The following is a 15148-nucleotide window of genomic DNA, read 5'->3' on the forward strand; positions in this document are numbered from 1 at the left end:
GACATGTATGTCACATGTATGTGAATTATCTGCCTGACATGTATGTGAATGATTTGCCTGACATGTATGTCACATGTATGTGAATATCTGCCTGACATGTATGGGAATTATCTGCCTGACATGTATGTCACATGTATGTGACTTATCTGCCTGACATGTATGGGAATTATCTGCCTGACATGTATGTGACTTATCTGCCTGACATGTATGTGAATTATCTGCCTGACATGTATGTCACATGTATGTGAATTATCTGCCTGACATGTATGTCACATGTATGTGAATTATCTGCCTGACATGTATGTCACATGTATGTGAATCATCTGCCTGACATGTCAGGCAGATAATTCACATACATGTATGTGAATTATCTGCCTGACATGTATGTCACATGTATGTGAATTATCTGCCTGACATGTATGTCACATGTATGTGAATTATCTGCCTGACATGTATGTCACATGTATGTGAATTATCTGCCTGACATGTATGTCACACGTATGTGAATTATCTGCCTGACATGTATGTCACACGTATGTGAATTATCTGCCTGACATGTATGTCACACGTATGTGAATTATCTGCCTGACATGTATGTCACACGTATGTGAATTATCTGCCTGACATGTATGTCACACGTATGTGAATTATCTGCCTGACATGTATGTCACACGTATGTGAATTATCTGCCTGACATGTATGTCACACGTATGTGAATTATCTGCCTGACATGTATGTCACACGTATGTGAATTATCTGCCTGACATGTATGTCACACGTATGTGAATTATCTGCCTGACATGTATGTCACACGTATGTGAATTATCTGCCTGACATGTATGTCACACGTATGTGAATTATCTGCCTGACATGCATGTGAATTATCTGCCTGACATGTATGTCACACGTATGTGAATTATCTGCCTGACATGTATGTCACAGGTATGTGAATTATCTGCCTGACATGTATGTGAATTATCTGCCTGACATGTATGTGAATTATCTGCCTGACATGTATGTGAATTATCTGCCTGACATGTATGTGAATTATCTGCCTGACATGTATGTGAATTATCTGCCTGACATGTATGTGAATTATCTGCCTGACATGTATGTGAATTATCTGCCTGACATGTATGTGAATTATCTGCCTGACATGTATGTGAATTATCTGCCTGACATGTATGTGAATTATCTGCCTGACATGTATGTGAATTATCTGCCTGACATGTATGTGAATTATCTGCCTGACATGTATGTGAATTATCTGCCTGACATGTATGTGAATTATCTGCCTGACATGTATGTGAATTATCTGCCTGACATGTATGTGAATTATCTGCCTGACATGTATGTGAATTATCTGCCTGACATGTATGTGAATTATCTGCCTGACATGTATGTCACTTATCTGCCTGACATGTATGTCACACAAATGTGAATTATCTGCCTGACATGTATGTCACACAAATGTGAATTATCTGCCTGACATGTATGTCACACAAATGTGAATTATCTGCCTGACATGTATGTGAATTATCTACCTGACATGTATGTCACACGAATGTGAGTTATCTGCCTGACATGTATGTGAATTATCTGCCTGACATGTATGTCACACGAATGTGAGTTATCTGCCTGACATGTATGTGAATTATCTCCCTGACATGTATGTCACACGAATGTGAATTATCTGCCTGACATGTATGTCACACGAATGTGAATTATCTGCCTGACATGTATGTCACACGAATGTGAATTATCTGCCTGACATGTATGTCACACAAATGTGAATTATCTGCCTGACATGTATGTCACACAAATGTGAATTATCTGCCTGACATGTATGTCACACAAATGTGAGTTATCTGCCTGACATGTATGTGAATTATCTGCCTGACATGTATGTCACACGAATGTGAGTTATCTGCCTGACATGTATGTGAATTATCTGCCTGACATGTATGTCACACGAATGTGAATTATCTGCCTGACATGTATGTGAATTATCTGCCTGACATGTATGTCACACGAATGTGAATTATCTGCCTGACATGTATGTCACACGAATGTGAATTATCTGCCTGACATGTATGTCACACGAATGTGAATTATCTGCCTGACATGTATGTGAATTATCTGCCTGACATGTATGTCACACGAATGTGAATTATCTGCCTGACATGTATGTCGCACGTATGTGAGCCATCTGCCTGACATGTATGTGTGCCATCCGCCCGACATATGTGTGATATGTGCCTGATATGCATATTGCGTGTATATGCATCACTTTCCTGGCACGTATTGCGCACGTGTATGTGCGTCACCAGCCTTTCACGGATAGGACACTTGTACGAGTGGCACCTGTCTGGCACGTATAGCGCGTGTATGTGTGCCACCTGCCTTGCATTTATTGTGATTGTTGATATGATGTATGCCATCTGCTTGGCACACAATCACACTCTATATGTGCCAGCAAACAGGCACACATACACACGCTATGCATGCCAAGCATATGGCACACATACAAGTGCACTATACATGCCAGGCAGATGACACACAAACATGCACACCATACAGACAATGTATATGGGATCCCTGACTGGTATGTTCAGCGGTTGCTTATGTGTGTCCCATGCCTGGCAAGTTTAGCAGGCATTTATACAATCTGCCTTGCACGTATTGCGTGCGTATGTGCGCCATCTACCTTGCATGTATGGTGTGCGCGTGTGTGCCATCTGCATTGCATGTATGGTGTGCATGTTTGTGTGCCATCTGCCTGGCATGTATAACGCGCTTGTATGTGTGCCATCTGCCTGTCATGTATAGTGCACTTGTATGTGTGCCATCTGCTTGGCATGCATAGAGTGTGTATGTGTGCCTGGCACGTATAGAGTGTGATTGTGTGACATTTTCCGGGCACATATGGCATGCTTATTGGCATGTATTGTGCTCAATGTGTGCCATCTGCCTGCCACGTATAGTGCGTGTATGTGTGACATCTGCCTGGCATAATTTGCCCTCCTTGATGTGTGCCATCTGCCTGTCTCGTATAGTGCATGTGTATGTGTGCCATCTGCCTGGAACTTAGCGTGTGTGTGCGTGTGCAATCTGCCTGGCATGTATGGTGCGCAAGTTTGTGTGGCATCTCCCTGGTACATGTAGGGCGCCTGTATGGGTGCCTTCTGCCTGGAATATAATGCAATCATTGATGTATGCCATCTGTATTACACTTGTTGATGTGCCATCTACCTGGTTTCTATAGCCCCTGTGTGCCATTTGCCTAGCATATATAGTGAACATGTATGTGTGCTATGTGCATGGCATGTTTAGCTAATGTGTATGTGTGCCATTTGCCTGAAATGTGTAGCGAGCGTGTATAGGTGCCATCTGCTTGACAGGTGTAGCGCAAATTTATGTGTGCCCCTTCCCTGTCATGTGAAGCGTGAGCATGTGTATGTGCCCCCTGCTTGGCATGGGCTCTCTGTCTGGCAAGTGTAGCTGACGTGTATATGGCATCCCTGACTGGTATGTTCAGCGATTGCTTATGTGTGTCCCATGTTTGCATCCATGTATGTGTGCCCCATGTATAGCAGGCATGTATAGATGCCATCTTCTTGGCATGTGTATATGTGCCATCTTTCAGACATGTAGGTGTGCCGTTTGATGTATTTGTCACATATGTTGTGCAATCTGCTAAACATGTATATCTCATATATGTGAGTTGTTAGCCTGACATTGATGTCACATATATCTGCTATAAGCCGTACATACATGTCCATATGTAATGTATGGGTGCCAACTGCTTTGCATATATGTCTCATGTGCATGTGACTAGCTCAAAATTAACTGTGTAATATGTGTGTGCAATCAGCTTAGCGTGTGCATGTTATGCACAGCATGTAATATGTATGCGATCAGCTTAATGTGTTCTTAGTAGGAGCCATCAGCCTGTGATATGTGGTGCCAGTTTTGTCCTGTCAGCTTATCATGTATGTTATGTGTCTATAAGCGCGTGCCAATCACTTAGCAGGAATGAAGCATGTGTGACACATCAGTGTGACTTGAACATATTATCTTATCTGTATGTGGTATTAGCTTAACATGTATTTATATGTGTGTGTGCCCACGTTTCTGTCATCGTGTGCTATTTTACTTACACCGTCAGCCTATTGGTATTCTTGTCTGTTCCTAATTTTTCAGTTTGCCTTATGTGTATCCCACCTCTGTATCTCGATTCCCATGTGCTTGTGCTTAATCTGACAGTTTGGTAACATGGAAAGCAGTTGTTCAACGAGTATATGGTATAGTCCCATCCTGCAGTAAAAGTATTACTTTATCTATATTTATCTGTGTCTAAGAATGAACACATATAAACCTCTTCTTAACTTATATGTAATATATATTTATTTTTACATGTCTACATACATGTACAAAAATACATGCACTATGCTTGGAGTGATGGAATCGGCTCACTGGAATTTTGCCATGATCTCTACATACATGGCAACATTAGTAAGCGTGGGGAAGGACATTAAGTCCTCACACGTACACCTGGAACAGTTTTGTCATGTGCATCATTTACTGGGTACATGTCGGGTTTGATATGTATACATCCTAACATGATCTGATTAATGTGTATTTCTAATAACAGTGTAGCTTACGACGTATGTGCATGTGTGTTCACACCAATTTAAGGGAAGCAAAGCCAGTTTTATTAATTCTCTTTCCAAATAGATGCCTCCTGGTGACATTTTTTTTTTCTATGTTATACATACTAATTTGGTGCAATGTGTGCAATATATGTGTATACACTGCAGGTATTGTGTATATAAGGCTATGACCTATGTGTATGTATTGTATGAGCTAGACGTGTGTTATAGTATGTCAGATTTCCAGCATATATGGATAATGTTTGTATCTACCATACCTAGTGTAGTATGTGTGTGAGATGTCATTTTTATACAGTATTTTGGTTGTTTAAAAAAAAAAAAAAAAATCCAACTGTTCTATGTCCTTGCTTATGCCGTTTGGCATTCTGTTATGTTTTTGCATGACATGTGTATGGTGTGCACATATGGTTGTACTTAGTGCCTGTGTCTGTTATTCATTGCGATCACCCTGGTTATGCAAACTTCCATAATAATATCGGCATTAGATTTTCACATCGTACGTGAATTCCCTGTAGAAGAGAGACGCGAATGACTTCATTATTTTCTTCGACCTTAAAGGTCTCTTTCTCTCTTTGTATGTAAGACCCTCCATTATTGTTTGGCTTTGTGGCATCATTAACAGTTTCACTGCCGAATCCAGTCTCGTAAACGTGTTCGCCACCCTCCATTTTTTTTTTTTTTTTTCTCCGCACACCTTTTTATCTAGAGCCTGCATTTTCACACCTTCCCCCTTTTCATATGTTTTTTGTCACTGTATCTTCTGGTCTTGTGTGTGCATGTATCGAGTAATGCTACATTTTGTGTGTGTAAATCCTCAATAGGAGCCGCTTGAATGTGTTTAATGGGTGTGAAGGATTCCCAAATATGCTTGATTAATGATGGCTGGATTGTTGGACTCTTCACTTTGTTGAGTTCAGCTTTTCTTCCAATCTACAATGGCTTTTTTTTTTTCTTGATTATTTTCTTGATTTTTTTTTTCTTGATTAGGACAAATAATTTTCAGTTCTTGACAATTATGACATTAAGAGAAGGACAAACCCCCTTCCAAACAAACACAAAACAAAAAGCTTAAATATGAAATGCTTATTATCTAATATTGAATGAGGATTGTCTGCTCACCCCATTTTCCTCGGTCTCTCCTCCCTTATCTGTTGTGTACAGTACATTGTTGAGGTCTTGTTGTCACCATTACTGCGTCTCTCTCCCCGCCCCCCTCCCCTGGACCTTTCTATCCTCATTTCCTCATCTGCTGCTGTGTTTTTTTGTCTTTCCATGGCTAGGATGCCGGATCAGATCTCGGTGTCAGAGTTTATTTCCGAGACCACAGAGGATTACAATTCCCCGACTACATCCAGCTTCACGACCAGGCTGCTGAGCTGTAGAAACTCGATCACTGTGTTAGAAGAGGTAGGTAAAAAATCATTTGGTGCATATTTTGTTAGCATGCTAGCATTGCGCTGGTGTGGCGAAAAAAATTATAAAAAAATCTGTTTTGTTATAACCAGCAAATAAATAGTTTCAATTTATAACAAAGAACTTGACGTAAAATAAAAAAATGGTAATTGAAGAACTGGGAATTGTGTAACATCGACAAGGAAATTGGAAAATTGACAAGAAAATAAAAATCAGCTGAATTAGAAATTCTCTCCAGCACCTAGCACGTTTCCTAATTTACCATGTAATATTGCATGATCAAATTAGGCCTGTGCCTAAGGGTGATGAGCGTTAAAGTCAAAGATCTATGAATGAATTAGATTGCCCCTCCCTTTGCGTTGGTCTTACCTCCAGCATAGGTTGTGTGTGTATTTTATGTCATTTATTTATTTACTGTACACTAGCAGACATTTTTCCATATGATTTAACATGTATACCCTTACGTTGGTCTTGCTAATCGTGTTCTTGGGGTGAATACTGTCCTATTTGGATAGCTCGTGGTGACAATATATTGGGTGATGTATGTCTAAAGATTCCTTCATGCTATGTTGCATTATGGGGGTAAATAGTAAACTACAGATGGTTGCTATGCATGAGTTCATTAAAGGGGAAGCCTAACCCTGTGTCTTTGTTTATTTTATTAATGTGTTGTCATAAGTGTCTTGCAGTGGTGGTCACCCTACGGTAGCTTGTTCAAGGATGTGTTTAGCGTTCACAGAATTAATGGCACACTGCTGGAATTTACTGGCACTCAATGAGTTAATAGGAGGGCTTACTACAGAATGTAACCTGCACTCAATGAGTTAATGGGTCATTATGCTATAAGGTATTATTGTCACTCAATGAGTTAATGGGAGGGAGCACTACAGAATGTAACCTGCACTCATTGAGTTAGTGGGTCATTGTACTATAAGGTATTATTGTCACTCATTGAGTTAGTGGGTCATTATGCTACAAGGTATTATTGCCACTCAATGAGTTAATGGCTCAGTATGCTGTAAGATGTTATTGTCACTCAATGAGTTAAAGTGATGGTGTCCTACAGGATGCTATTGGAGTTGAATGAGTTAATGGGTTGGCATACTGTAGGAATCTACTGTGAGTCAATGGAATAAAGTGCTACAAAATGTAACCAGCACTGAAAGAGTTAACAGGATGATTTGCTGCAGGTTTTACTGTGCCTGAATGAGTTAATGGGATAGCATGCATAATTGTATGACAAGCCACAGGATGTTTGTTTCAGGTCTCCGGAATGAATGCTTCATTGCTCAGTAGTGTTTTGCCAGCTCTGTTGGCACCCGAGGAGTTAAACTATATATCCTCTTATTAGCCTTCGGGAACTGGAGTGGTACACAGTTGCACAAAGTTTAGGCTTGAATAGGAGGAGATGGAATCCCCCCATTAGGGAAAGATCTCTCATCGCCAGAACGCTGGTTATTTCATCATAAACTACACTTTCACAGTTTACACTATTGGTTCTTGATATCATTTTAGATACGCGTACCTATGTACATACATCCTTTTATAAAGCTATTTGTGTTGTTTGAAATTTGTGAGAAAATATGTATTTCAATGCAGAAGATCTTTTATTAGGTAATCTGGAATACATGTTATATTAAGCTTTGTATCTGAAATCATTGCATGCTGACGCCAGCTGTGTTCCTGTAAAGCTAAGATGCGATTCTTTATGTGCTTTGAATATCAGATTGAGTTGGCTTTGGGTTTCCAGCCTGTTATTTGTTTTATGACCTTCAGTGTCACCTCCATTGAGGGTTTACTGTTAACTGGTTCCATGGGCGGATTGTTAAAACGTCAGACTGATTGATACCTTACTTGACATCCTGAAATGCATTTTGTTCATGGGAGATATACGCTTTACTTTAGGTACCGTGCCCCTGGGCCATCCATGTTGGGTAGCAATGCAAGGCTCCACGCTTTCCCATTGTCTGGTTACTGTTCTCCTATTTCAGACGACATAGACTCATGCCTTAAACCATGTTATCTCTGCCTTACTGCAATAAATGGGTAAGTTTTATGGGTGCAGTATAAGAAGTGACATTTATAGCATAGCAGGAAATTATAGGTAGACTATAAGCACTATATTCCACTTTCGAGGCTATAGTGCCAGGAGGGCCCTAGTGGCATTCACCGTTAAGATATCAAAACTTGTTTTTTTTTTTTTTTTAGACAACTTACCTGTGTTCCCTGCCTTATTAGCGTCTGGTATTTTAAAGCAGGGGATATAAGCTTGCTCTATAGTGCAAAGCAGGACAGCACTCATTGGTTGACAGAGCGCAGCTAAAACTCTCAGCCAATGAGCGCGGTCCAACATCGGCTGTGCTTTGCGCTTCTCGTACTGACGGAACTCAGATTAGTTGTTAAACGCTGATAAAATGTTTTGGCATGTTACCATAAACCAGTGCCCTAACACTAAGGCAAGTAATAGTTATAGTTTTTGCAGTGTTCCTTAAAAATGAATTCGAACTGTATTGATATACAAATATCTTGTTTTTAATGCTATTCTCTATAAACTGTAACTTGTAAGAGGCCAATAAGGGGATTTTAAATCTTAGTCTTAAATTATTCACCAGCCCACTTTTCCACCTTCACCTAATCTAAAATTGGGAATTTGCAATTTTCTACAACTGCAATTTTAGTAAACAACTCCCCCAAAAAATCAGATCAGAGTTACTTTTATCATGCCGTAAATTGGCAGATGAACAGGCAGATTTATTGATACTCTGGCACGATATCTCTGGGTGCGTTACAACTGAAGAGGTTCAGTGGTTCATAACATTGATAATGAGAGACAATATTGCGGATGTCAAATATGTTGCATATAATGCTCGACTAGCTACAGACATGCTCAGGGCCGGACTGGAAACTAAAAGCAGCCCTGGAAAAAAATTCTATACCAGCCCAATAATGCGTCGCGCCAGCATAGTGTGCTGATATAGAGGGTGAAAAAATAACTTGAAATTGAAAACTCTTACTCCAACGAAAGAACGCATATAGGGCTTCAAAATAAACAAAAGAGTGCCTATATTTTAAGTAGACGTACATTTGCATGTAATCAATGTTCCAGTACAACTACTTTGGCCTATTAAGGACATTTTAGTAATGGGACTGAAATGCTGAATGTCTGCAATTGCACAACTAAACAAAAATGAAGTTAGCTTGTTTATTTTGAAGTTCTATGGGTGCGCTCTTCACTTTAAATATGTTATGGTGCATGAGTATGCAACTAGCAACAAGACTGGGCCAATACGTGCTCATTACACACACACACACACACACACACACACACACACACACATATATATATATATATATGTATATGTATATGTGTGTGTGTGTGTGTGTGTGTGTGTATTACTGTCAGGATCACATCAATTTACGTCTATTACCTTTACCTCATTTAGTGTATCTTGTCTCCAATTGTCTCCTTTTTTTCTCTTACAGCGACCCTTGTGTTTCTTTTACTTCATCCCAGTCCCTGTGTTTCTTTTTACCCTTCTCCAGCCTCTGTATTTCTCTTTCCCTAGCCCCTTTTGTGTTGTTCTTAGCCCCAGCCAACAAACCTTCTGTGTCTCTTTCTTCCCTCTCCTCCCTGTCTCTCTTCCCCCTCTCCTCCCTGAGTCTCTCTTCCCCATCTCCTCCCTGTGTCTCTCTCTTACCCCTCTGTCTCTTTGTACCCCCATCCCATGTGTCTCTCTATTACCCCTCTGCCTCTTTGTCCCCCTTCCCTGGTGTCTCTCTATTACCCCTCTGTCTCTTTGTCCCCCCCCTTCCCTGGTGTCTCTCTATTACCCCTCTCTTTGTCCCCCCATCCCCTGTCTCTCTATTACCCCTCTGTCTCTTTGTCCCCCCCACTTCCCTGGTGTCTCTCTATTACCCCTCTCTTTGTCCCCCCCATCCACTGTCTCTCTATTACCCCTCAGTCTCTGTGTCCCCCCTTCCCCAGTGTTTCTATTACCCCTCTATTTGTCCCCCTTCCCCTCTTTTTGTCCTCCACTTCCCTCTATTTGTCCCCCCTTCCCCTCTATTTGTCCCCCCTTCCCCTCTATTTGTCCCCCCCTTCCCCTCTTTTTGTCCCCTTCCCCTTCCCCTATTTTTCTCTGTACCTGCTGCTGCTACAGGAGGACTGAGGGAGGGGGCGGAGCTAACTACCATGCTCCCTCCCGGTTCCCATAATTCCCAGCATCTACAGATCATAGAGTAATCCCTACTCTATGATCTGTAGATGCTGGGAATTATGGGAACCGCGAGGGAGCTTGGTAGTTAGCTCCGCCCCCTCCCTCAGTCCTCCTGTGCTGACAGCTATGCTGCTGTCAGTATCAGTGAGTGTGCTGCTGCATCGCTTAGGCGGCCGCCCGGCACACTCACTGAGACTGACAGCAGCATAGCTGTCAGCACAGGAGATGGGGCTGCCGGCCGCAAGGTGAGTAATCACCTCATAGTGTGCCACCGGACCGGCCACCCGGCGGCACTGACATGCGGCCGGCGGCCGCGATTTTATTAGACAGCAGGGCTCCCTCTCACTCTCCAGCCCCCCAGGTGCCGCGGCCCACCGGGAAATTTCCCGGTATCCCGGTGGGCCAGTCTGGCCCTGGACATGCTCATTTTCTTCTGTTGTGATTGCTGTGCATTATGGGGCTTGATGTTCCATTATAACTGGAGTATTATCTACGGATTGCCTCCCAATGTACAGGCTGTTCGCTTAATCTAAAATTACATCTTTAGTTTTGATTAATGATATTATGAAGCCTGTTGTCTGAAGGCTCCTCTTTGCCTGCTCCCGGTTGTCCTTTATATAATATTTTTACAAGGTGACTCGTTCTATTACTGCTCATAGAATAAGAGAGCAGAGATAAGCCAGATAAAGATGATCAGTTGTATGAGAGAATACATTTGCACCCATCGGCCTTCCGCCTGTGGATATATGCTTAATAAGACTATAAGACTTGAGCCTTGCCTGGCAATTCATTGTTAAAGGAACATTCTTAGATAATATATGTACTTATTTTTAACCGTAGACTTTTCCTTTTTGTTTTAGATTCAATCTCACCCCTCATAAAAAAACAAAAAAACAATTGCCGTAAAAAAATAAATCCTTTAAACTTGCCTTTATTGCAGTACCTGTAGTGTCCTTTTATAAACCAAGCCCCTCTTGGCCCATTACATCTAATACAGAAGCATAGTGTTTTACAGCTCATATGTGGTACAGCTTCTTATGCATGTTGTTTATGTAGCCTTAGTCACACTGAAAGACTTCCTGTAAAGAGTCATCTAATGTTTATACTTCCTTTATTGCACTTTCTGTTTAATTTAGAATTAATTTTCTCTTGCTCTTTTAATAGACTTCTAGATGCTACAGGAGTCTCCTATGTGTGATTAAAGTTAATTTTACAGAGCAGGTTGTAAAACCTGATTGAAAATAAAACCATTGTTGTTTTCATGCAGGCTGTGTGAGTCAGAGGAGGTGTGGCTAGAGCTGCATGAACAGAAACAAATGATTTAACCCATAAGGGGAAGAAAATTGAGCTGTGAGACTGCAGGGGCATGATCTTTACTACAAAACCTCTCCATTAGGCCAATGTTGTTTAGATGCCTATAGCGTCCCTTTAAATGTGCGTAACCCAGGGCTTGGCAAATTTGCTCTCAATCTAGGAGCCAGCTAAAAAAATTAGGAGCCAGTTTTTTTTCCCCCAACTAGAAAAACACAATTCTTAAAGGACCCCTATACAGGGAGTGCAGAATTATTAGGCAAATGAGTATTTTGACCACATCATCCTCTTTATGCATGTTGTCTTACTCCAAGCTGTATAGGCTCGAAAGCCTACTACCAATTAAGCATATTAGGTGATGTGCATCTCTGTAATGAGAAGGGGTGTGGTCTGACATCAACACCCTATATCAGGTGTGCATAATTATTAGGCAACTTCCTTTCCTTTGGCAAAATGGGTCAAAAGAAGGACTTGACAGGCTCAGAAAAGTCAAAAATAGTGAGATATCTTGCAGAGGGATGCAGCACTCTTAAAATTGCAAAGCTTCTGAAGTGTGATCATCGAACAATCAAGCGTTTCATTCAAAATAGTCAACAGGGTCGCAAGAAGCGTGTGGAAAAACCAAGGCGCAAAATAACTGCCCATGAACTGAGAAAAGTCAAGCGTGCAGCTGCCAAGATGCCACTTGCCACCAGTTTGGCCATATTTCAGAGCTGCAACCTCACTGGAGTGCCCAAAAGCACAAGGTGTGCAATACTCAGAGACATGGCCAAGGTAAGAAAGGCTGAAAGACAACCACCACTGAACAAGACACACAAGCTGAAACATCAAGACTGGGCCAAGAAATATCTCAAGACTGATTTTTCTAAGGTTTTATGGACTGATTAAATGAGAGTGAGTCTTGATGGGCCCGTGGCTGGATTGGTAAAGGGCAGAGAGCTCCAGTCCGACTCAGACGCCAGCAAGGTGGAGGTGGAGTACTGGTTTGGGCTGGTATCATCAAAGATGAGCTTGTGGGGCCTTTTCGGGTTGAGGATGGAGTCAAGCTCAACTCCCAGTCCTACTGCCAGTTTCTGGAAGACACCTTCTTCAAGCAGTGGTACAGGAAGAAGTCTGCATCCTTCAAGAAAAACATGATTTTCATGCAGGACAATGCTCCATCACACGCGTCCAAGTACTCCACAGCGTGGCTGGCAAGAAAGGGTATAAAAGAAGAAAATCTAATGACATGGCCTCCTTGTTCACCTGATCTGAACCCCATTGAGAACCTGTGGTCCATCATCAAATGTGAGATTTACAAGGAGGGAAAACAGTACACCTCTCTGAACAGTGTCTGGGAGGCTGTGGTTGCTGCTGCACGCAATGTTGATGGTGAACAGATCAAAACACTGACAGAATCCATGGATGGCAGGCTTTTGAGTGTCCTTGCAAAGAAAGGTGGCTATATTGGTCACTGATTTGTTTTTGTTTTGTTTTTGAATGTCAGAAATGTATATTTGTGAATGTTGAGATGTTATATTGGTTTCACTGGTAAAAATAAATAATTGAAATGGGTATATATTTGTTTTTTGTTAAGTTGCCTTATAATTATGCACAGTAATAGTCACCTGCACACACAGATATCCCCCTAAACTAGCTATAACTAAAAACAAACTAAAAACCACTTCCAAAAATATTCAGCTTTGATATTAATGAGTTTTTTGGGTTCATTGAGAACATGGTTGTTGTTCAATAATAAAATTAATCCTCAAAAATACAACTTGCCTAATAATTCTGCACTCCCTGTAGTCACCCAGACCACTTCAGCTCAATGAAGTGGTCTGGGTGCCAGGTCCCTCAGGTTTTAACCATTCAGATGTAAACATAGCAGTTTTATCCTGACAGCCGCTAGCGGCACTTCTCCTCCCCCGCTGACGTTCGCTCCCAAGTGGAGCAGAATGCGCATGCGCGGCAAGTGCCGCGCACGCATTCAAACCATCCATAGGAAAGCATTTCTCAATGCTTTCCTATGGACGTTCTGCACGCTGGATGCGAATTTGTAACTGGAGGGGAGAGTAAGTAGCTGGAGGGGGGACCCTGAGGGTGAGCGTACCCTTAGGGCACTATAGTGTCAGGAAAACAGTTTTTTTTTCCTGACACTATAGTGTTCCTTTAAAGGAACTCTATAGTAGCCAGAACCACTATAACTTACTGTAGTTGCTCTGGTGTATATAGCCTGTCCCTGCAGGCTTTTCAATGTAAACTCTGCCTTTTCAGGGAAAAGGCAGTATTTACATTGCTGCCTAGTTACACTTCTAGTCTAGTCACTCAAATGGCCACTAAAAGGGTCTCCTATCTCAGTGCTGCATGGAGGCGCTGAACGTTTCCACACTGGCAGACAGACACTTAGTAAAATTTACTGTACACATTTTGGTCCTAATTCAAGCGAGGTAACAGTGCGTGGAAAGCAGAAGTATGGTGACATAACTGTGCAAAACAAGAAAGAGAAAACTCATTAAGTGTTTTAACTCCTTAAGGAGCAGAAACGAACATAAACAATTCTTCCAGGATCTTATTTAAAAAATGAATGACCCACAATATAAATAAATGCCCACACTAAATAAGCAGAACATTCAATGCTACAAAAAGGTTTTTAAGTACTGAGCGATGAGAGGAAAGTGTACCATTGGACCTTAAGTGGTTAACTTGTGCAAAGCGATTTGAGAAATTTCTCTTTCTAAAATAAATGATGGAAGAAATTGAAGTCTTGGAACCATTTCAGTAGCAGGTATATAGACTTTAATCACAATCTATCATTTGATAATTATCTGCATGTTAATGGCTGCTAATGAGCCGTTAACAATGTCGAAGCGATCACAGTAGTTCCAATAGCTCTTTTGGCATTTTTGGTTCAGCAAGAAAATGTTGCATTAGCAGAAAAACCTAAAATAGCTTTCTCGGGGTCTTTGCCTATTTGCAAAGACCCTCAAATTTGAAATCCTTGCTCGCGGTGTGTCACCCTGAGATTGATTATATTTGCCTAATGCTCTCCCTCCCAGGCTCCTCTATCTTTCTTATTTAGTTCCTGGCACTTCATCCATCCGGAGCCTGCGTCCCTGCTGTACAACACTGAGCTCCATGCCAATCCCAACCCGTGTCATGATAATGCGTCTTGCCGTCTACTGTTGCTCGAGATCTTTGTTGCTGTTGAAACCTCTGCATTTTGTCAACCTTGGGCTTGTGACATTAGACCAAGTAATCCCTACTTTGTCCTATTTTCATAATTGTATTATTTTTCTCAATTAATCAGATACAAAAATAAGTCTGCCTCACCATCTACTTGCAGCCATTCTTAAACAACAAATGCTCAAAGTGAATTCACACTTTAGTGAATAGCTCTTTTAGAGTAATGCAAAATAACAAAGGTATGAAGAAGCACCAAATGGCCTTCCTCGGCCACTTCTGTCCTTTGGCCTCCCCACCACTTGTGTCCCTCTGCTCGTATCCCTCTGCTACCTGAAATCCGCTCTTCTATCTCTCTGTCAATATGCCCCA

The 15148-nt window shown here is 41.4% G+C and overlaps 1 protein-coding gene across 1 annotated transcript in view; it reads left to right on the forward strand.

Moving 5' to 3' along the window:
• Nucleotides 1–15148, forward strand: part of ASAP1 (ArfGAP with SH3 domain, ankyrin repeat and PH domain 1) — a 294522-nt gene that overhangs the window by 101079 nt on the left and 178295 nt on the right. The window contains exon 3 of the mRNA XM_063451064.1: nt 5954–6080. Within this exon, the coding sequence (XP_063307134.1) occupies nt 5954–6080 (127 nt within the window). The remainder of the gene's footprint in view (nt 1–5953; nt 6081–15148) is intronic.

This window comes from Pelobates fuscus, chromosome 4 (assembly GCF_036172605.1).
Source record: "Pelobates fuscus isolate aPelFus1 chromosome 4, aPelFus1.pri, whole genome shotgun sequence".
Taxonomy (NCBI): domain Eukaryota; kingdom Metazoa; phylum Chordata; class Amphibia; order Anura; family Pelobatidae; genus Pelobates; species Pelobates fuscus.